Raw genomic sequence first — 22624 nt, forward strand, 5'->3', positions numbered from 1 at the left:
GTGTGTGGCCACCAACACCACCATTGCCACCACCAGACTGAGAGCTCCCTGAGGGCAAGAATTAGGGAGAACACAGAATGTGGCGCCTGATAGAAGCCACATATTAGAAGGAAAAGTGAATGTGTAGATGACCCTTGGTTAACATGTATTGGAACTGTGGGAAGCCACTTATATGCAGATTTTAAAAAAAATTATGGTACCTGTATTTTCATTTTACAAATCTTTAAATGAACTAAGTGTGGGGAAAAGTTTGTGTTGACTAGAGATCACAACATGTAGAATCAAAAGAAGGGTTCAAGTCCTGTTTCCATCCAGGTGGTTTCAGCTTCTTGCTTGCGAGTGAGTCACTCATCTATTCCTTGGTTTTTGAGGCAGAGATGAGAATATGCAGATTTTGACGGGGAGTGTGTACTCAGGCACCCCTAACTCCTGCATTGTTCAAGGATCAGCTGGAGTCAGAAACCCAGGAAGTCCGTAATGCTGAAGAGGTGGCCTGTTCCTGAATTCTAGGAGTTTTAATGGTCAAGTCAGAAGCTTCAAATGCCTTGAGGGGTCAGGCTGGTTCAGAGGTCATGTAAGCAGTTTTTAGGGCCTAGCTGTGGCAGTTTGAGATCCTGTGCTTCTAGGGAACAAAGCAGAGTGACGAGGGCCAGGGTATGCCCTCTGCTTTCCTCTGAGCTTCGTCCCGTTTGCGGTCTTCTGCAGACTCAGTGACATGTTGCAGTTGGTTTGAGTGAGTTGGAGGCTTGGACAAGGCCTGATTCCTCAGTGGGACAGGAGCAGGCATGGAGCTCTCTGGAGTGAGACGCTTGGATTTGGGGCCTGCAGGACACCCAAGGGTGCTCATCTTGCCTCTCTTGCAGCTGGTTAATCCAGCCACTTTTAAGCTCATTAAAGGAGGACCTTCTGGTCTTTGTGAATCTCTCTCACTTTGGAGTCCTGTCTTCTTTATCCACATGCTTCAGAGGAGCAAAAATAAACACCGCTGAGGACCCAAATGCCTGGTGACTCTGATACTCTTTTGTTTGCTTTCTTGACCTTACACCTGTTGAATGTAACTGTGTTCATGCTGATTTGCATGGGCTATGTCTTGGGTCTACAGTGATAATGTTACTTTGTCTAACGGGGCCCATCATTGGAGCCTTTCCAGACGCCCAGCCTCTTCACAAATCTGAACCTAAGTCAGCCTACACTTACAGCAAACAGTTGTCAAGGAAACAGCACAAACCAATCACAGGCCTCTAACTCAGCTTTACTATTATCTTACCCTTGAAAATATGACCCACCAATCTTATAAGGGATTCCTGTCTTCCTAACCCATCATGCTCTCCCTCCCTGTTGCCATTTCAAACACTTTATAAAACTCTTGCTTGCCCAGAATCCTTTGGAAAGAGTGTTCCACTGCTCATGAGGCCCTTTACTCTCCCAATTCAGAGGCTGTATTCCGTTGGATAAAATACATCACACTTGTTACTGAGTTATTTTAGTTTTGTCATTGAATATTGGTGACAAGATGGGATCTGAAGACAGGTGCTGAAGATTGCAGAATCAGTTCCTAGATGCAGATGAAGTTTCCACCAGAGCCCTCTTGGTTTGCTGGCTCTTGGACCACTCTGCTTCTGGTGGAATTCTGCTTCTTTTGCATTCTGAGCTCTTTGAGTTCATTTGACCTAATTCTTGCAGGCAGATAATTGAATTGTGAGAGACTCTAGGTTTCTAGGGTGAGACTTAAGGTTTCAGGAACTGTGTGCACAGGCAGCTAGAAGCAGGTAACTCCTCTTGAATTAGAGAGGATTATTTCAAGGGAAAATAATAGATACTCTTCAATCTAAGTGAAGCAAGATGGCAGCCATTAGGGGACTCACAAAACTACCAGGTAAGCCTTTATAGCATAAACCACAGGTGAACTTGGGGCAATAAGAGAAGAAATTCAGAGATTTTTGACCAACAGCACATCAAAATCTAAGTAGGCACAAGTCAGACTACTAAAAACCATCAAGGCATCCTGCACTATAAATAAATCTTTTTTCAGTTGAGGTAAATTTGGTACATAACACAGTAGTCTCAGAGTATAACATAATAATTCGATTTTGGCATATACTACAAAAGTGATTGTTACGTAACGTCTAGTTTTCCACCCATCACCATACAACTTCACCATTTTTGCCCGTCTCCAACCCCTTTCCCCTCTGATAACCATTGATCTGTTCTTTGTGTCTATGAGTTTTGTTTGTTCATTCGTTTTTAGATTCCACATATAAAGTAAAATCATACAGTGTTTGATGATTTTATGCAGCAGACCCTGATTCGATTCCTGGGTCAAGAAGATCCTCTGGAGGAGGGATAGGCTACCCATTCTGGTATTATTGGGCTTCCCTTGTGGCTCAGCTGGTAAAGAATCCACCTGCAATGAGGGAGACCTGGGTTTGATCCCTTGGTTGGGAAGATCCCTTGGAGAAGGGAAAGGCTACCCACTCCAGTATTCTGGCCTGGAGAATTCCATGGACTGTATAGTCCATGGGGTCTCAAAGAGTTGGACACAGCTGAGCAACTTTCACTTTCACTTTCTTCCATACAGTATTTGTCTTTGCCTGATTCATCTGACTTAGCATAATATCCTCAAGGTCCATCCCTGTTGTTGTCAATAGCAAGATTTCATTCTTGCTTATAGCGGAACAGTATTCCTCTGTGTGTGTGTGTGTGTGTGTGTGTGTGTGTACACACATGCTGCTGCTGCTGCTAAGTCGCTTCAGTCGTGTCCAACTCTGTGACCCCATAGACGGCAGCCCACCAGGCTCCCCCGCCCCTGGGATTCTCCGCTACATCTTCTTTATCCATTCGTCTGTCAGTGTGTCCTTAGGTTGCTTCCATATCTTGGCTAGTGTAACTAATGCTGCTGTGTACAGTGGGGTACATACATCTTTTCAAATTAGTATTTTTTTTTCCCTCAGAATAAATACCCAGGAGTAGAATTGCCAGGTCATTGAATATTTCTATCTTTAGTTTTTTGAGTAACCTCCATACTGTTTTCCATAGTGGCTGCACCAGTTTACACTCCCACCAGTAGTACACAATGGTTCCCTTTTCTCCACGTCCTTGCCAACACTTGTCATTTATTGTCTCTTTTATAATAGCTGTTCTGATAGGTGGGAGATAACTCAGTATGGTTTTGATTTGCATTTCCTGAGCTTAGTGATGATGAACATCTTTTCATGTGGTTGTTGGCCATCATTATGTCTTCCTTGGGATGATGTCTTTCCAGATCTCTGTTGTTTTTAAATTGGATTGTTTGGAGTTTTTGTTGTTGCTGATTTTGAGTTATGTGAGTTCATTTTATTTTGGATATTAGTCCCTTGTTATATTTATGATTTGCCAATATTCCCTCTCATTCAGTAGCTTGCTCTTTGTCAGTTTCCTTTGCTGTGCAGCTTTTGAGTTTGTCATTTGATTATTTTTGCTTTTGTTGCAGTTGTCTTTGGAGTCAGATCCAAAAATATATCCCTAAGAGTGATGTCAAGGAGCTTACCATATATGGTGTTTTTTTTTTTTTCTAGGAGTTTGATGGTTTCTGGTCTTACATTCAAGTCTTTAATGAATTTTGAGTTAATTTTTGTATATGGTGTGAGATGGTGGTCCAATTTCATCCTTTTGCATATGGCTGTCCAGTTTTCTCAATACCATTTATTGAGGACGCTGTCCTTTCCCAATTGTACACTATTGTCTCCTTTGTTGTAACTTAATTGACTATATATGCATAGGTTATTTCTGGGTTCTGTTGTATTCCATTGATCTATATGTCTATTTTTATGCCAATACAATACTGTTTCAATTAGTAAAAATTTGTAATATAGTTTGCAATAAGGTAACATATTTCTAGCCTTGTTCTTCTTTCTCAAAGTTACTTGGACTATTTGGTGTCTTTTGTGGTTCCATAGTAATTTTAGAATTATTTATTCTAGTTGTGTAAAAAGTGCCATTGAAATTTTGACAGGAATTGCATTGAATTTATAGATTGCTTTGGGTAATGTGGATGTTTTGACACCACTAATTCTTCTAATACGTGAGCATGGAATATCTTTTCCATTGACGTGTGTCTGTTTCGATTTATTTCATCAATACCTTTTCAAGATATAGGTCTTTCACCATCTTTGTAAAATTTATTCCTAGTTATTTTATTTTTTGATGTCATTGTAAGTGGGGTTGTTTTCTTAATTTCTCTTTCGGATAGTTTATTAGTGTGTAGAAAGACGAGAGGTTTTTGCGTATTGATTTTGCATCCTGCACTTTTACTGAATCTGTTCTATTTCTTGTAGAGTCTTTAGTGTTTCCTCTGAATCATGTCATGTCATCTGCATGGTGACAGCTTTACTTCTTCCTTCCCAATTTAGATGTCTTTCTTTTTCTTGCCTAATGGCTCTGGCCAGGACTTCCAGTAGAATACCTGTCAGCCTGTACTTACTGGAATTGATTGTTGTGGAAGCACACATCAGTTAGAGTCCTTCAAATCATCTTTAGGTGGCTTTCCTTACACTAGAAGATAGGCCTTGCTGGCCTTATAAGGAAATTCCCATCCTCTTAGCTAGTCATGCGCTGTTTCTTTGTTACCTCTTGCCTAGATACTCACTCTTGCCTAAAGTCACTTGGGGAGAATGCTCTCCTGTTTCATAGGTGCTGTGCTCCCCCAACCTATGGATTGTTTCCTCTTGAGGAAAGGACATCAGATTGGTTGCTAAATTGTTTGTCATTTGACAATAGTAAACTTGAAATGTTGAAACAGAATGGAAAGAACTCCAAATTTTGATTAGGAGATTGAAATTAGGCTCTGGGTTCTTTAGCTCGAGTGGTACAGCAGGGATACTGAACCACGGGCCATGGACTGGTACTGGTCCTTGGCCTGTTAGAAACAGATCCGCCCGGCGGGAAGTGAGTGGCAGGCAAGTGAGCAAAACTTCGCCTGTATTTACATCTGCTCCCCATTGCTCACACTGTTGCCTAAGCTCTGCCTTCTATCAGATCCATAGTGGCCTTAGATTCTCATCGGAATGTGAACCGTATTGTGAACTGAGCATGCTAGGGATCTAGGTTGTATACTCCTTATGGGAATCAATCCCCAAACCACCCACCCCCCACTCACCCTGGTCCGTGGAAAGATTGTCTTCCATAAAACTGGTCCCTAGTGCCAAAAAGGTTGGAGACTGCTGTGGTACAGTATAGTCCTATTTTAGGCAATTTGAATTAAAGTATTGAGTATAAAATATTAAGTCACTCAATGTAAAAAATTTGAAATAATTTAATTCTCCCCCCAGATTTATCAAGATTTGCATTATTTAAAGCTGTTTAGATCTATTGAATTATAAGCTGTGTTTATCTTATTGAAATATTTCCACTTCAGCTAGTGAACAGAAATACCTAAAACCTTCTGTTATGGGACTGGTCTTAAAATATAAATCTCAGTTAGACTTTGCAAAATCTTCAGGAAGTCATCTCTTGCATAAAAGAAAGTCTTTCTGTCCTAGGTAAATCGTCTGTCTTGTCTTCTCTTGATTAGTCTAACTTAGTTGCCCTGTGGCATGTGGGATCTTCATTCCCTGACTAGGGATCCAATACGTGTCCCCTGCATTGGAAGGTGGATTATTAACCACTGGATCACTAGGAAAATCCTAGAAATTATTTTTAAAATGGAAGTGGTAAGATTGAGGAAATATGTAATTTCCCTCTTTATTAAAGGATCAGAACATTAAGTAATAATCAGACAGTTTTTTAAAAGAAATTTAAATCATTTCTTCCAGGGCTTCCTTTCCCCCAGTTATGAAATGAGTGTGATAATAACAAATAGTTCTTTTAATCAGGGCTAAAGATCTTTAAAACTCCAAATTCTTCAGATGGACTATAAGTCACTTTCACAGAATTGTGCAAGTTTAAGGTAACAGGAACTTTAGGGTCATATAGGAGAGGGTATATTGATAACACTTTCCTTATTTGTTTTAAAAGCTGAAAATATGTGTCCTTCTGAACTGTGGAGGTATCTTAAAACACGATGCCATGAATTTAAGACATTTTTATTAGCAACGGAGTGATTAGTTATAAAACCATTTAATTTAAAAATTAAGCCTGCAATTGGAGAAAATAACAGTTTTAATCAATTATGGAATAGAATGGTTACAGGTAAAACCTCAACTGTGAGAAGCCTGAAAAATGACTATTTTGACTCACCATATCTTTTAAGATTTAGAGGATGCATATGTCTTTGTGGCTTAAGGGCAAACTAGAGCAGATGGGCAAAAACTGGAATAAGGATGGAAAATTATTCTGGGTCATGGCTGCTGCTGTTGCTGCTGCTGAGTCGCTTCAGTCATGTCCGACTCTGTGCAACCCCATAGATGGCAGCCCACCAGGCTCCCCTGTCCCTGGGATTCTCCAGGCAAGAGCACTGGAGTGGGTTGCCATTTCCTTCTCCAATGCAGGAAAGTGAAAAGTGAAAGTGAAGTCACTCAGTCGTGTCCAATTCTTAGCAACCCCATGGAACGCAGCCCACCAGGCTCCTCCATCCATTGGATTTTCCAGGCAAGAGTACTGGAGTGGGGTGCCATTGCCTTCCCTGTCTGGGTCATGGATTTGTACAAATTAGGGAACTTGGAAGGACCTGAAACAGTGGCCATGCCATTGGATTAAAGCTAGATTCTCTCAAGTTCTTTATGATCCAGCTGAACTCTAAAATCCCAACGAAGGTGAAATATCATATTTCACCATTTCTGCTTAAGGGTGTCTGGTTTTTTTTTTTTTACAATTCAGCTTATTTATTTATTTAATTGGAGGCTAATTACTTTACAATATTGTAGTGTTTTTTGCCATACATTCACATGAATCAGCCATGGGTGTACATGTGTTCCCCATCCTGACCCTCCCTCCCACCTCCCTCCCATCCCATCCCTCAGGTTCATTCCAGTGCACCGGCCCTGAGCACCCTGTCTCATGCATCAAACCTGGACTGGCAATCTATTTCATATATGATAATATACATGTTTTAATGCTATTCTCTCAAATCATCCCACCCTTGCCTTCTCCTACAGAGTCCAAAAGCCTGTTCTTTACATCTTTGTGTCTTTTGCTGTCTCTCATATAGGTCATCGTTACCATCTTCCTAAATTTTCTATATATATGTGTTAATATACTGTATTGGTGTTTTTCTTTCTGGCTTACTTCACTCTGTATAATAGGCTTCAGTTTCGTCCACCTCATTAGAACTGATTCAAATGCATTCTTTTTAATGGCTGAGTAATACTCCATTGTGGATATGTACCACAGCTTTCTTACCCATTCGTCTGCTGATGGACATCTAAGTTGTTTCCATGTCCTGGCTATTGTAAACACTTCAGCTGGGGCTTTGAGCCTCTCAACCTAATTAATAGATAACTTCTCTCTTGTCATTTTGTATACTATCCTAGCCTCTGCTCATGGGTCAGAATATAACCAAAATAATGTTTTATTATGTAATATCTTTCTCATGAAATGTCTCAGAGCTTAGACAGTTTGTTCCTGCATATAGCAGAAAACCCAGAAATACCTTTACTGAGGCTGGGCTTGGGACTTGCAGGAGGTGAAGTCAAAGGGTAGAAGAGGGTGGTTGGGAGCAGGAAAAGATATAGGATGACTCCTCTTACAGATGCCCATCCAGACTCTGCCTAACTAGGTGGTTTGAAGATTAACCTGGAGGAGAAGATCTTGGCTTCTACTTGCCTTGTTCCCATTGGTCAGTTTGTACCTCCCGTTTGACAAACACATTAACACAGAAGTAGGCAAGTTAGTGTCTGCCATCTCATGCTCTAGTCTTTGTCAAAAACAGATTCTGTAGTTCTTTGGGGGCAAAGAGGTCTCATTCACTTTTATATAACCCTCTTAACTATCAGCATCCTTGGTATGTAGTAGATGATCGCATTTTTCCCCTGGTGGCTCAGATGCTAAAGCGTCTGCCTGCAATGTGGGAGACCTGGGTTTGATCCCGGGGTCAGGAAGATCCCCTGAAGAAGGAAATGGCAACCCACTCCAGTACTCTTGCCTAGGAAATCCCATGGACAGAGGAGCTTGGTAGGGCTCCATGGGGTTGCAAAGAGTCGGACACGACTGAGCAACTTCACTTTTCACTTTCACTATAGCTGACATTCAATGTTGTATTATTTTTCAGGCGTGCAATATAGTAGTTCAACATTTGTATGCATAACACACTGATCATCACGATATGTCTAGTAACCATCTGTCACTATACAAAAATGTTGCAGTACTGTTGTCTATATTCCCTATGAAGTGCATGCCTATGACTTATAACTGGAAGTTAATACCTCCTAAATCCCCTTCACTTGTATTGCACAGTCCCCTGCCCACCTTCCCTTTGGTGAACATCAGTTTATTCTCTGCATCCACATGTATGTTTCTGTTTTGTTTTCTAGATTCCATATATTAGTGAAATCATATGGTGTTTGTCTTTCTCTTTCTGACTTAGCATAATGCCCTCTTGGTTCACCCAAGTTGTTGCAGATGGCAAGATTTTGTTCTTTTCTTATGACTGAGTAATGTATTCAGTGAGCCTCTGTGTGTTTATACTATTCTCTTTTTCCCTTCCGTTCTTCTATTGATGGACACAGATTGTTTTTGTATCTTGGCTGTTTGCTGCAGTGATCATAAGGGTGCGTGTGTGTGTGTCTGAAGGCTAAGTAACTTCAGTCATGTCTGACTCTTTGCCACCCTGTGGACTATGGCCCGCCAGGCTCCTCTGTCCACGGGATTCTTCAGGCAAGAATACTGGAGTGGGTTGCCATGCCCTCCTCCAGAGGATCTTCCTGACCCAGGGATCAAGCCCACATTTCTTATATCTCCTGCATTGGCAGGTGGGTTGTTTTCCACTAGTACCACCTGGAAAGCCCGCAAGGGTGCATATATCTTTTCAATCAGTATTTTTGTTTTCTATGGTTAAATACCCAGATGTGAAATCACTGGGTCATATGGTAGTTCTGTTTTTAATTTTTTGAGAAAACGCCATGCTGTTTTCCATAGTGGCTGTCCCAGTTTGCATTCACACCAACAGTGCATGAGGGTTTCCTCTTCTCAATATCCTCACCAATAAGTATTTGTTGGTTATTATCAGAAAGACATTCTGATAGGTGTGAGATGATCTCTCATTGTGGTTTTGACTTTCATTTCCCTGATGATGAGTGCTGTTGAGCTCTTTTCATGTGTCTGTTGACCATCTGTATGCCTTCCTTGATGAGAAGTATCTACTCGGGCCCTCTTCCCATTTCTTAATCAGATTTCTGTTTGTTCTGAGTTGTGTGGATTCTTTGTATATTTTGGATATTAGCCTCTTATCAGATACATGATTTGCAATTATCTTTTCCTGTTCAGTAGGCTGCCTTTTGGTTTTATTGATTGCTTTCTTTGCTGTACAAAAGCTTTTTAGTTTTGACGTATTCCCATTTATTTATTCTTGCTTTTGCTTGTAAAATCCATGGGAGTCCTGCAATGTGTGGCCTGAAACCCTTTTTGGCCTCTGTGAGTTCAAAGGATGAGATAAAATACTCTCTTTGGGAAAAACAAAAACCAAAACTTACTGTTTCTTAAAAGGGTTAAATTTTAATAAAATTGAAATTCCTGTTTTAAATTGTTTAGAAATTAGAAGGGCCTTGTCATTAGGTCTCCAAGTAGGGTGGTTTCTAAATGCAGTGTTTAAAATAATATTATTAGTATAGAAACCTGAAACGTGCATCCCAACACAAAAGTAGTTTGCTTTCACTGAGCTCATTTGGACTAAGTCTCCAGGTATTTCCTTAACACTAGTTGCAGAATATTGAGCTTGGGAGCAATTTTTATAAAAGGATTCTAATTGTCATCATGAGTAGCTCCCATTCCATGGTATGCCTCCAGTTGGCAAGCAGTAAAAGAGCATCTTGTTCAATACCCTCATGAGCTTGGAATATTATCTCCATTGTACAGATAAGGAAACCAACGTCCAGATAATAGATGTAATTGGTCTAAGGACACATACCTCACATACATGCAAGCAGAGCTATCTCACTTGAAAACCATTGTTTGGGGAAACTTGACCAGTATTCAAGTAGCTGTAGAATTTTTTGCAAGCAGCTACTATGTCTAAGGAAATGTCAGACACTAATGGCAACCTTTCACGTGGTGTGTCTTCTTGCCTGACGCTGGACGCTTCGAAAACTGAAACTAAAGAAAGGATCTTGGTGTTTCTAATTCATTTTTTTCTCAGCTCTGCTCCTACTTCCCATTTTACCTCTCTTATAGGAGAGCATTCCTATGGTTTTGCTTTAGAAGTTTCTGATGACTACTTGGCAAATAGCCCCGCCAAACTATTCTTGTATTTTAGAAAAATGCTTTCTGAGATGCCTCACGAACTGGCTTCAACCTGTACCCACAGGAGAGGAACTTGTCTGTATTGCCACCACGATATACTGCACAGTCAGAGCCTGCTTCACTGTGTCATGTGAATATTTTGACTGGATAACAGTAGCCATCTGCATTTGCTGAATTTCTTACTGATTTTGGTTTTCGTATTCCATTTTTCATGTAAAGAAGGGCTATTTTATCCTAAGGCAAGTTTGTCAGAGGTTTGGCATGGCTCAAACACTATAGTGTTTCAATTGCTGAATGTATATAAGTCTTTCATTTTGCGTATGTGTGTCTTTGTATTGAATACAGATTCATTTTAACTTGGGAATGTTTATGATACTCTCTAGACTTGACTTCTGTTAGATTTCCTAAATTAATTAGTAGAGTTCATCATAAGATGATGGGGCCAATCTAGTGATTTCTTTGGGTGCAGTATAGACAGGTGTGTGTGTATGTGTGTGTGTGTGTGTGAGAGAGAGAGAGAGAGGGAGAGAGAGAGAGAGAGAGAGAGTGGGGAGGAGAGGGATACTAAGCATACTTAGGATTTGGAATTTATAAAAATTATTTGTCCCTTAGTTTTCAGATTCACTTAAATTTCTTTCTTATTATAGGAATAATGTATCATTATTTTAATGAAGGTAGATGAGCACCCAAAAGAAAAAAAAAATGACATCTTAATGTTAGTCATTGTTAAGATTTTGGTTCACTTGGTCTCAACTTTGTATTTGTGTGTGTGTACATTTATACATATATTTGATTTGGCAAAATTGAGCCTATGCTGTAAATATTCTGGAGATTACTTTTTCAAATCTATTTGTTCATTAAATACTCTTGTATAACTTTTTCATAGTTTTATTTTGGGCTGTGCTGGGTGTTTGTTGCCGAGTGGGCTTTTCTCTGTTTATGGTGACTGGGGGCTACTCTCTAGTGGTGCACAGGCTTCTCATTGTGGTGGCCTCTCTTACTGCAGAGCCTGGGCTTCAGTAATTGCCTCACACGGGCTCAGCAGTTGCAGCTCCTGGGCTCTAGAATGCAGCCTCAGCTGTGGCACATCGGCTTAGTTGCTCTGTGGCGTGTGGAATCCTACCAGATCAGGGATCAAACTCATGTCTCCTACATTGGCAGGTGGATTCTTTACCACTCAGCCTCTAGGGAAGCTCTATAATATGTTTAATGTTTGTAAAATTTAGGTTTTTATTATTACTTTCTCCTTATTCTGTATCTGGAATTTTTTTGGTTGCACCGCATGTGGGATCTCAGTTCCCTGATCAAGGTTGAACCTGCACCCCCTGCCTTGGAAGTGCAGAGTCTTAACCACTGGACCATCAGGGAAACCTCCTCTTTATTTTGTAACCTGGCAGCAACTGCCAGATAGAAAGAGACTTTTTCAGTTTTGAACTACTCATCAGCCCTCTTCCCCACAGTCGTCAGTGGTGTGTGTTTTCTACGGCTTGCTGCTCTGCTCTGTGACCCAGCCCCCACCGGAGAACACTGTGGAACTGTTGGCTGCTGACGGTTCGTCTCCCTTTCCTGTTTCTCTTGCAGGAGACAGAGCATGTGGTGTCCAGCCAGTTGGAGTGTCAAGGGAGACCGGGAACACCAACTCAGGAGAGGGCACACACCCCCACCTCCAGGTGCCAAGAAACTGTGCAAGTTCAACCAAGGTGGGCCCTTTGTTGTCACGAGTTGCAGTGGGCCTGGGCTCCTCTCCCAGACCAGTAGCACCTGTGCTTGTTACCCCCACACAAGAGGCAAGGCTTTCTCACACTCATTGGCATCACTTTGAAGTCAGAGAAGCTCTTTAATGGGGGCTAGAAGGAGAATCATTGAGTCTAAGAGAAATATAAACAACCTACTTTCTCTCCCTTCAGTCAGAAGATAATCAGCCTTAAGGCTCAGAGAAGAGTAGAGACCTTCCTGCCCTGAGAAAGAGAAATGCTGATATCATCTTGTCCTCTTTCATTCCATGCTAGGGATGATTAGCTTTTCTTCTGTGATCATGGTAATTAGTATTAATAGTGTAGGCATCAAGCCAATTGCTTCTCATATATTCTGTCATTTAGCTCTCATCCCTTCCCTGATGCGACTTAGCAGCAGCAGCAGCAGCCTTCCCCAGAAAGTGCATACTCTTAGCCTCATTTTATGGAGAAGGACCCTGAGGCTGAGACATTGAGGCACTTGCCTGATATTGTACAAGTGAAAAAGGCTGAACCAGAATTTGAACCTACAAATGTCTGATTGCAGCATAGCAGGTGTGGCTTCTTTGCTGATCCAGGTGATGTCTCTAAGCCCCGAAGTGGCCCTGGGCTGGTCTCTCTGGTCTCCTAGACCTGCAGGAGACAACTCCTGGGTCCAGGGCAAGAACATGGGTGAAGGCTGATTGCAGCAAGGTTGACATGGCATTCAGTGGGAGCCTGGCCTTGCAGCTGTCTATGGAAAGTCTCTTCTGGAAGTAAACAGAAGAAAGAATTCAACCACTAGTTGTGTCAGCTGTCTTTGTAGGATCTTGTGTACAGTGTAATCATAGCTCCCAGGAGAAAGGGAGGGCTGGGCTTCTGGCATGACCTTTCAAAATTTTTTCTAAGGCAGCAGAGTCTAAATGAATCAACAACAGACAAGATTGGCTGTACTATGAAGCGTGCTTTTATTTAAAATTAATTTTTATCAGACTATAGTTAATTTACAATGTTGTCTTATTTTCTGGTCTACAGCAAAGAGAATTAGTATGCCTATTTCCATTCTTTTTAGATTCTTTTCTCATTTAGGTCATTACAGAGAATTGTGAAGAGTTCCCTGTGTTCTACAGTAGGTCCTTATTAGTTATCTATTTTATATACAGTGAAATTGTGTTTTTAAATATTCAGCATACTACATTTAGAATCATAGCGCCTCAGATGGTTGATAGAGATCCTAAATTAAGGTGATCTATTATCTGGTTGGATTCTTGGATATCTTTTCTCACCTTCTTTGCTGGTTGCCATCTCTTGTCTGTTTATTCTTACCTGACCTTGATGAGACTCAGTCCCATTGTTTCTCTGCTGATCAGAATACTCACCCTCCTGCTGGAAACCTTATTATAGCAAAGCTGTTTTACAGCCAGTTTAGACAGTGACCCTGTCTTATCCTACTAGACCGGTGACTGCCTCTCCCAGGAATAATAAGGCCAACTCTATTCCTATGCATATTTCAAAACTGTAAAAAAAGACACAACAAAACGCACAACAGACAAAATGAAAACAACAAACAAAATGCACATTCATATCTGTATGGAATGCATGGTTCCCTTTGGGATGAATACTCCACCGAGGCTGATGGGGAAAATGAGGTTAGTAATTCACTTTCTCAAAGATGCCAGATGTTTGGTAAAATTAAGACCACTTTATATCCCATCTACAGTGGAAAGGGTAAATGGTATTATTGCTGCTATCAGAGGGCAAGTCAGAAATATAATAGGATTCTATGGTGGGGATTATTCACTTATGACTAGTAAGAACTAAGAGGGTTGAATTAGAGAAGTCCTCGTGAGGAAACAGACAGGCTAGCCCCTCTTATGCTTGGGAATGGGGAGTTACAGCTCATTTGGATTCTCAGATCTATGGCACTTTTCTTCAGAAAATAAGAGATGCACATATACGCGTAAGTTTGTGTAACGTTTTAGGAGGTTCCTGACCTCTTCTGCATGTCAGAAAAAGGAGCCAGATACTGTGGTCACTGGGCAGCCTTCCTTGTTGAGTCAAGATAGTCTCCCCAACAGAGTGGCCGCTTCTTGCAGAAACAGATCTGGTCTGTCTTCCTCTACACTCCAGCAGATCTCCCTGGGACCCCAAATATCTTGTTGTTCTTTTATTCTTTTTCCGTTCTAGCCTCCATGTTCCACTTTGCTTTCTCATCTAGCAGCATTCCAGAATTGTCTATGCATCAGCGCTGACAATCACAGGATCTGGTGTCAGGTTGCAGATCAAGAGCTGTGAAGCCAGTTATATCTGGCGTATTAGGTTTAGTATTTAGATTGGTATGGTAACTTTAAACTACAGAGTTATTTGTCACAACCATGGTGACGTCACCCAGGATCGTTCTAATGGAACTTAAAAAAAATCTCAAAATATTACAGGGATTGTGAAATTTGATGAACTGGTGAAATGAGATCTGAGACTAAAAACAACTTTTAGTCAGATAGCTCACTTTCCTGATATCCTTCTCTTCCGTTTTAAGCCAGCATATGGCCTGGTCCAGGCATATCATGCTCAGTAAGATCTTGATAGAGACATGGTACTGTAACAAGATACTCCAGGGCTCAGTCTGGCTCAAAGTGAGGAAATAAACCAGGCTAAATCTCAGCAGGTGTAAAATGCCGTCTTCTTGGGGATGGAGGTTGAGGAGGAGCACGTTCTTAGCATAAGAAACACTTTGAGAAAGAGAAGGAAGATCAGTCTGCAGCAAGGAGTTGTCAGGGGTTTACATGTGGTTTAAGCGAGACTCATAAGGGTAGTTAGTGTCCAGAGAATGAATCCATCCTCGTAGAGGTGCAGTTTTGAAGCTGACTGTGTCATGTGGTAGTATTGATCTTCTCACGTGTGCCAAAGAGAAATGGTTTTACCTTCAGCTCTGAGATCATGTTGTTCAGCTCTTTCTAGTGCACGGAGTCTTTATCTAATGTCTATGGATGAGCATCAGGGAGGTCTGTGAATGTTTTTGCCAAATTTTGATTGTCTTTATGTATATTGGTTTTCTGTTGGTACTGTAACAAATGACCACAAACCTGTGGCTTACAACAACACAAATTTATAATCTTATGGTTCCGTAAGGACAGATGGCCAGCATGGGATCCCACTAGGATAAAACAAACATTGTCAGCAGGCTTACATTCCTTTCTGGAGACTCTAGGGGAGAACTAATCCATTTCCTTGCCTCTTCCCGTTTCCAGAGGCTGCCCACATTGCTTGGCAAGTGACCTTTTCTTCCATTTTCAAAGCAAGAAACATTGCATCTCTCTCAGCATTCTTCCATGTTTTCTTCTAACTGTGACTGAGTTCAAGCTCCTACTCCTCATCTCACAACAGGCCAGTAAATCAAGAGATGAGTTGTTAGGGCAAGAAATAGCGATTTTGTTCAGAAAGCCAGCAGGCTGAGAGGATGGTGGACTTGTACTCCAAAGAACCATCTTACCCAACTGAGATTCCGACTTCTTGTCTGAAAGGAAGGCAAGCCTGCTGACACGTTAATTTTATCCCAGTGGGACCCATGTTGGCCATCTGTCCTTACAGAACCATAAGACTATAAATTTGTCACAGGTTTGTACCTAGGAGGCATGGTGGTGTGGTTGGTTGTTGCAAACCATTTGGTGCCAGAATTGTTTGTTCTTGCAGCTGTCTGTGTAGGTCTGATTACAATGTTCCTATAAACCTACAACAGGACAAAGGTTATTCTCTTTCTCTGTGTGTGAATGGAAAAGTGTTAAACCTTTAAAGGTCAGAGCCTTGAGAATGGGCTACCATGTTATATTTCAGGCTGTGGGCAACATTCTTTCACGAAAGGTGCAGAGCAAGCATGGCTGAACACAGGTGATGGAGCACAAGGTTTAGAGCTAAAGGAAGAGATCCAGCGTGGGGACAGGGTGTTCTCTGTTACCGCTTTGGGCAGGAGAGATGTTCCGATTTTAAGGATTCACGTGATCAGATTGGGTCCACTGAGATAACTCACTGTAATCACTCCGTGTCAAGTTCCTTAACTTAATGGCTTCTACAGAGTCCCCTTTGCCATGTAAGGTAACAAGGGGAGGAGAGCAAGGAACAAACATACAGACATCTTGGTGGGCAGCTTTATTCTTCTTACTCCTTAGGTTTATTTTTCCAGAGAAAATCTCCAAAGCATTTATGAGAATCTCATATGCTACCCATGACCCAAAAGGTTTAGACTCACTTTCTTAGTCTCTTCCTGCCTCCAAGTTTGCTTGTTCTGAATTCCCTCAAGAGAGCCAACTTCAGATAGTGACTTAGCCCGTTCTATCCTCTTTCTTTGCATCCTTCTTCCTATTTAGCATCTCCCCCCATCTTTCCATTTTATTCCTCAGTTGTATGGTATCCCACATCAGAGATCTCACATTTGGTGTCCTGCAAGTGTATCTAATGCGGAGATGCAATTGGCTTGTAGATTGTTTTATTTTATTTTATTTTTTTTTTTAGTTTTTTATTTTTTAAATTTTAGAATCTTTAATTCTTACATGCGTTCCCAAACATGAACCCCCCTCCCACCTCCCTCCCCGCAACATCTCTCTGGGTCATCCCCATGCACCAGCCCCAAGCATGCTGCACCCTGCGTCAGACATAGACTGGTGATTCAATTCTTACATGATAATATACATGTTAGAATGCCATTCTCCCAAATCATCCCACCCTCTCCCTCTCCCTCTGAGTCCAAAAGTCCGTTATACACATCTGTGTCTTTTTTCCTGTCTTGCATACAGGGTCGTCATTGCCATCTTCCTAAATTCCATATATATGTGTTAGTATACTGTATTGGTGTTTTTCTTTCTGGCTTACTTCACTCTGTATAATCGGCTCCAGTTTCATCCATCTCATCAGAACTGATTCAAATGAATTCTTTTTAACGGCTGAGTAATACTCCATTGTGTATATGTACCACAGCTTTCTTATCCATTCATCTGCTGATGGACATCTAGGTTGTTTCCATGTCCTGGCTATTATAAACAGTGCTGCGATGAACATTGGGGTACATGTATCTCTTTCAATTCTGGTTTCCTCGGTGTGTATGCCCAGAAGTGGGATTGCTGGGTCATAAGGTAGTTCTATTTGCAATTTTTTAAGGAATCTCCACACTGTTCTCCATAGTGGCTGTACTAGTTTGCATTCCCACCAACAGTGTAGGAGGGTTCCCTTTTCTCCACACCCTCTCCAGCATTTATTGCTTGCAGATTTTTGGATCGCAGACATTCTGACTGGTGTGAAGTGGTACCTCATTGTGGTTTTGATTTGCATTTCTCTAATAATGAGTGATGTTGAGCATCTTTTCATGTGTTTGTTAGCCATCCGTATGTCTTCTTTGGAGAAATGTCTATTTAGTTCTTTGGCCCATTTTTTGATTGGGTTGTTTATTTTTCTGGAATTGAGCTGCATAAGTTGCTTGTATATTTTTGAGATTAGTTGTTTGTCAGTTGCTTCATTTGCTATTATTTTCTCCCATTCAGAAGGCTGTCTTTTCACCTTGCTAATATTTTCCTTTGTTGTGCAGAGGCTTTTAATTTTAATTAGATCCCATTTGTTTATTTTTGCTTTTATTTCCAGAATTCTGGGAGGTGGATCATAGAGGATCTTGCTGTGATTTATGTCTGAGAGTGTTTTGCCTATGTTCTCCTCTAGGAGTTTTATAGTTTCTGGTCTTACATTTAGATCTTTAATCCATTTTGAGTTTATTTTTGTGTGCGGTGTTAGAAAGTGATCTAGTTTCATTCTTTTACAAGTGGTTGACCAGTTTTCCCAGCACCACTTGTTAAAGAGATTGTCTTTACTCCATTGTATATTCTTGCCTCCTTTGTCAAAGATAAGGTGTCCGTATGTGTGTGGATTTATCTCTGGGCTTTCTATTTTGTTCCATTGATCTATATGTCTGTCTTTGTGCCAGTACCGTACTGTCTTGATGACTGTGGCTTTGTAGTAGAGCCTGAAGTCAGGCAAGTTGATTCCTCCAGTTCCATTCTTCTTTCTCAAGATTGCTTTGGCTATTCAAGGTTTTTTGTATTTCCATACAAATCTTGAAATTATTTGTTCTAGTTCTGTGAAAAATGTGGCTGGTAGCTTGATAGGGATTGCATTGAATTTGTAAATTGCTTTGGGTAGTATACTCATTTTCACTATATTGATTCTTCCGATCCATGAACATGGTATATTTCTCCATCTATTAGTGTCCTCTTTGATTTCTTTCATCAGTGTTTTATAGTTTTCTATATATAGGTCTTTAGTTTCTTTAGGTAGATATATTCCTAAGTATTTTATTCTTTTCGTTGCAATGGTGAATGGAATTGTTTCCTTAATTTCTTTTTCTACTTTCTCATTATTCATGTATAGGAATGCAAGGGATTTCTGTGTGTTGATTTTATATCCTGCAACTTTACTATATTCATTGATTAGCTCTAGTAATTTTCTGGTGGAGTCTTCAGGGTTTTCCATGTAGAGGATCATGTCATCTGCAAACAGTGAGAGTTTTACTTCTTTTCCAATTTGGATTCCTTTTATTTCTTTTTCTGCTCTGATTGCTGTGGCCAAAACTTCCAGAACTATGTTGAATAGTAGCGGTGAAAGTGGACACCCTTGTCTTGTTCCTGACTTTAGGGGAAATGCTTTCAATTTTTCACCATTGAGGATAATGTTTGCTGTGGGTTTGTCATATATAGCTTTTATTATGTTGATGTATGTTCCTTCTATTCCTGCTTTCTGGAGAGTTTTTATCATAAATGGATGTTGAATTTTGTCAAAGGCCTTCTCTGCATCTATTGAGATAATCATATGGTTTTTATTTTTCAATTTGTTAATGTGGTGAATTACATTGATTGATTTGTGGATATTGAAGAATCCTTGCATCCCTGGGATAAAGCCCACTTGGTCACGGTGTATGATCTTTTTAATGTGTTGTTGGATTCTGATTGCTAGAATTTTGTTGAGGATTTTTGCATCTATGTTCATCAGTGATATTGGCCTGTAGTTTTCTTTTTTTGTGGCATCTTTGTCAGGTTTTGGTATTAGGGTGATGGTGGCCTCATAGAATGAGTTTGGAAGTTTACCTTCCTCTGCAATTTTCTGAAGAGTTTGAGGAGGATAGGTGTTAGCTCTTCTCGAAATTTTTGGTAGAATTCAGCTGTGAAGCCGTCTGGACCTGGGCTTTTGTTTGCTGGAAGATTTCTGATTACAGTTTCAATTTCCGTGCTTGTGATGGGTCTGTTAAGATTTTCTATTTCTTCCTGGTTCAGTTTTGGAAAATTGTACTTTTCTAAGAATTTGTCCATTTCTTCCACGTTGTCCATTTTATTGGCATACAACTGCTGATAGTAGTCTCTTATGATCCTTTGTATTTCTGTGTTGTCTGTTGTGATCTCTCCATTTTCATTTCTAATTTTATTGATTTGATTTTTCTCTCTTTGTTTCTTGATGAGTCTGGCTAATGGTTTGTCAATTTTATTTATCCTTTCATAGAACCAGCTTTTGGCTTTGTTGATTTTTGCTATGGTCTCTTTTGTTTCTTTTGCATTTATTTCTGCCCTAATTTTTAAGATTTCTTTCCTTTTACTAACTCTGGGGTTCTCCAATTCTTCCTTTTCTAGTTGCTTTAGGTGTAGAGTTAGGTTATTTATTTGACTTTTTTCTTGTTTCTTAAGGTATGCCTGTATTGCTATGAACTTTCCTCTTAGCACTGCTTTTATAGTGTCCCACAGGTTTTGGGTTGTTGTGTTTTCATTTTCATTAGTTTCTATGCATATTTTGATTTCTTTTTTGATTTCTTCTGTGATTTGTTGGTTATTCAGAAGGGTGTTGTTCAACCTCCATATGTTGGAACTTTTAATAGCTTTTCTCCTGTAATTGAGATCTAATCTTAATGCATTATGGTCAGAAAAGATGCTTGGAATGATTTCGATTTTTTTGCATTTATCAAGTTTAGATTTATGGCCCAGGATGTGATCTATCCTGGAGAAGGTTCCATGAGCACTTGAAAAAAAGGTGAAATTCATTGTTTTGGGGTGAAATGTCCTATAGATATCAATTAGGTCTAACTGATCTAATGTATCATTTAAAGTTTGCGTTTCTTTGTTAATTTTCTGTTTAGTTGATCTGTCCATAGGTGTGAGTGGGGTATTAAAGTCTCCCACTATTATTGTGTTATTGTTGATTTCCCCTTTCATACTTGTTAGCATTTGTTTTACATATTGCGGTGCTCCTATATTGGGTGCATATATATTTATAATTGTTATATCTTCTTCTTGGATTGTTCCTTTGATCATTATGTAGTGGCCTTCTTTGTCTCTTTTCACAGCCTTTGTTTTAAAGTCTATTTTATCGGATATGAGTATTGCCACTCCTGCTTTCTTTTGGTCTCTGTTTGTGTGGTATATCTTTTTCCAGCCCTTCACTTTCAGTCTGTATGTGTCCCTTGTTTTGAGGTGGGTCTCTTGTAAGCAGCATATAGAGGGGTCTTGTTTTTGTATCCATTCGGCCAGTCTTTGTCTTTTGGTTGGGGCGTTCAACCCAATTACATTTAAGGTAATTATTGATAAGTATGATCCCATTACCATTTACTTTATTGTTTTGGGTTCGGGTTTATACACCCTTTTCGTGTTTCCTGTCTAGAGAATATCCTTTAGAATTTGTTGGAGAGCTGGTTTGGTGGTGCTGAATTCTCTCAGCTTTTGCTTGTCTGTAAAGCTTTTGATTTCTCCTTCGTATTTGAATGAGATCCATGCTGGGTACAGTAATCTGGGCTGTAGGTTATTGTCTTTCATCGCTTTAAGTATGTCTTGCCATTCCCTCCTGGCCTGAAGAGTTTCTATTGAAAGATCAGCTGTTATCCTTATGGGAATCCCCTTGTGTGTTATTTGTTGTTTTTCCCTTGCTGCTTTTAATATTTGTTCTTTGTGTTTGATCTTTGTTAATTTGATTAATATGTGTCTTGGGGTGTTTTGCCTTGGGTTTATCCTATTTGGAACTCTCTGTGTTTCTTGGACTTGGGTGATTATTTCCTTCCCCATTTTAGGGAAGTTTTCAACTATTATCTCCTCAAGGATTTTCTCATGATCTTTCTTTCTGTCTTCTTCTTCTGGGACTCCTATAATTCGAATGTTGGAGTGTTTCATATTGTCCTGGAGGTCTCTGAGATTGTCCTCATTTCTTTTAATTTGTTTTTCTTGTTTCCTCTCTGATTCATTTATTTCTACCATTCTATCTTCTATTTCACTAATCCTATCTTCTGCCTCCGTTATTCTACTATTTGCTGCCTCCAGAGTGTTTCTGATCTCATTTATTGCATTATTCATTATATTTTGACTCTTTTTTATTTCTTCTAGGTCCTTGTTAAACCTTTCTTGCATCTTCTCAATCCTTGTCTCTAGGCTATTTATCTGTGATTCCATTTTGATTTCAAGATTTTGGATCATTTTCACTATCAATATTCGGAATTCCTTCTCTGGTAGATTCCCTACTTCTTCCTCTTTTGTTTGGTTTGGTGGGCAACTCTCCTGTTCCTTTACCTGCTGAGTATTCCTCTGTCTCTTCATCTTGGTTATATTGCTGCGTTTGGTGTGGCCTTTTTATATTCTGGTAATTTGTGGAGTTCTCTTTATTATGAAGCTTCCTCACTTTGGGTGGGGTTCTATAAGTGGCTTGTCAAGGTTTCCTGGTTAGGGAGGCTTGTGTTGGAGTTTTGGTGGGTGGAGCTGGGTTTCTTCTCTCTGGAGTGCAGTGGAGTGACCCGTAATGGGTTATGAGACATCAAAGGTTTTGGGATAATTTTGAGCTGCCTGTATATTGAAGCTCAGGGGATTATTCCTGTGTTGCTGGAGAATTTGCATGGTATGTCTTGTTTTGGAACTTGTTGGCCCTTGGGTGGAGCTTGGTTTCGGTGTAGGTATGATGGCATTTGATGAGCTCCTATTGCTTAATGTTCCCTGAATTCAAGAGTTCCCTAATGTTTTCAGGCTTTGGATTTAAGCCTCCTGCTTCTGGTTTTCAGTTTTATTTTTACAGTAGCCTCTAGACTTCTCCATCTATACAGCACCAATGATAAAACATCTAGGTTAAAGATGAAAAGTTTCTCCACATTGAGGGACACTCAGAGAGGTTCACTGAGTTACAAGGAGAAGAGAAGATGGAGGGGGTAGTTAGAGGTAACTGGAATGAGATGCGGTGAGATCAAAAGAGGAGAGAGCAAGCTAGCCAGTAGTCACTTATGTGCGCTCTATAGTCTGGACCGCTCAGAGGTATTTACAGTTATACGGGGAAGAGGAGAGGGAGGAAGTAGACAGAGGTGACCAGGAGGATAAGAGAGAGGAATGAGTAGGAGAGAGACAAATCCTGCCAGTAACCAGTTCCTTAGGTGTTCTCCACCGTCTGGAACACACAGAGATTCACAGAGTTGGATAGAGAAGAGATGGGGGAGAAAAGAGACAGAGGCCACCTGGTGGAGAAAAAGGAGAGTCCAGAGGAGGAGAGAGTGGTCAAGC

The 22624-nt window shown here is 40.3% G+C and overlaps 1 protein-coding gene across 6 annotated transcripts in view; it reads left to right on the top strand.

Moving 5' to 3' along the window:
• FAM13C (family with sequence similarity 13 member C) overlaps positions 1–22624 on the top strand; it is a 144458-nt gene that overhangs the window by 45445 nt on the left and 76389 nt on the right. For 4 of the 6 annotated variants that reach the window (XM_005699047.3, XM_005699046.3, XM_005699043.3 and 1 more), the window contains one exon: positions 11950–12068. The exons of the other annotated variants lie outside the window; for them this stretch is intronic. In XM_005699047.3, the coding sequence (XP_005699104.1) occupies positions 11950–12068 (119 nt within the window). The remainder of the gene's footprint in view (positions 1–11949; positions 12069–22624) is intronic. 6 annotated transcript variants of the gene reach the window in all.

Source organism: Capra hircus, chromosome 28 (genome assembly GCF_001704415.2).
Source record: "Capra hircus breed San Clemente chromosome 28, ASM170441v1, whole genome shotgun sequence".
Classification (NCBI taxonomy): domain Eukaryota; kingdom Metazoa; phylum Chordata; class Mammalia; order Artiodactyla; family Bovidae; genus Capra; species Capra hircus.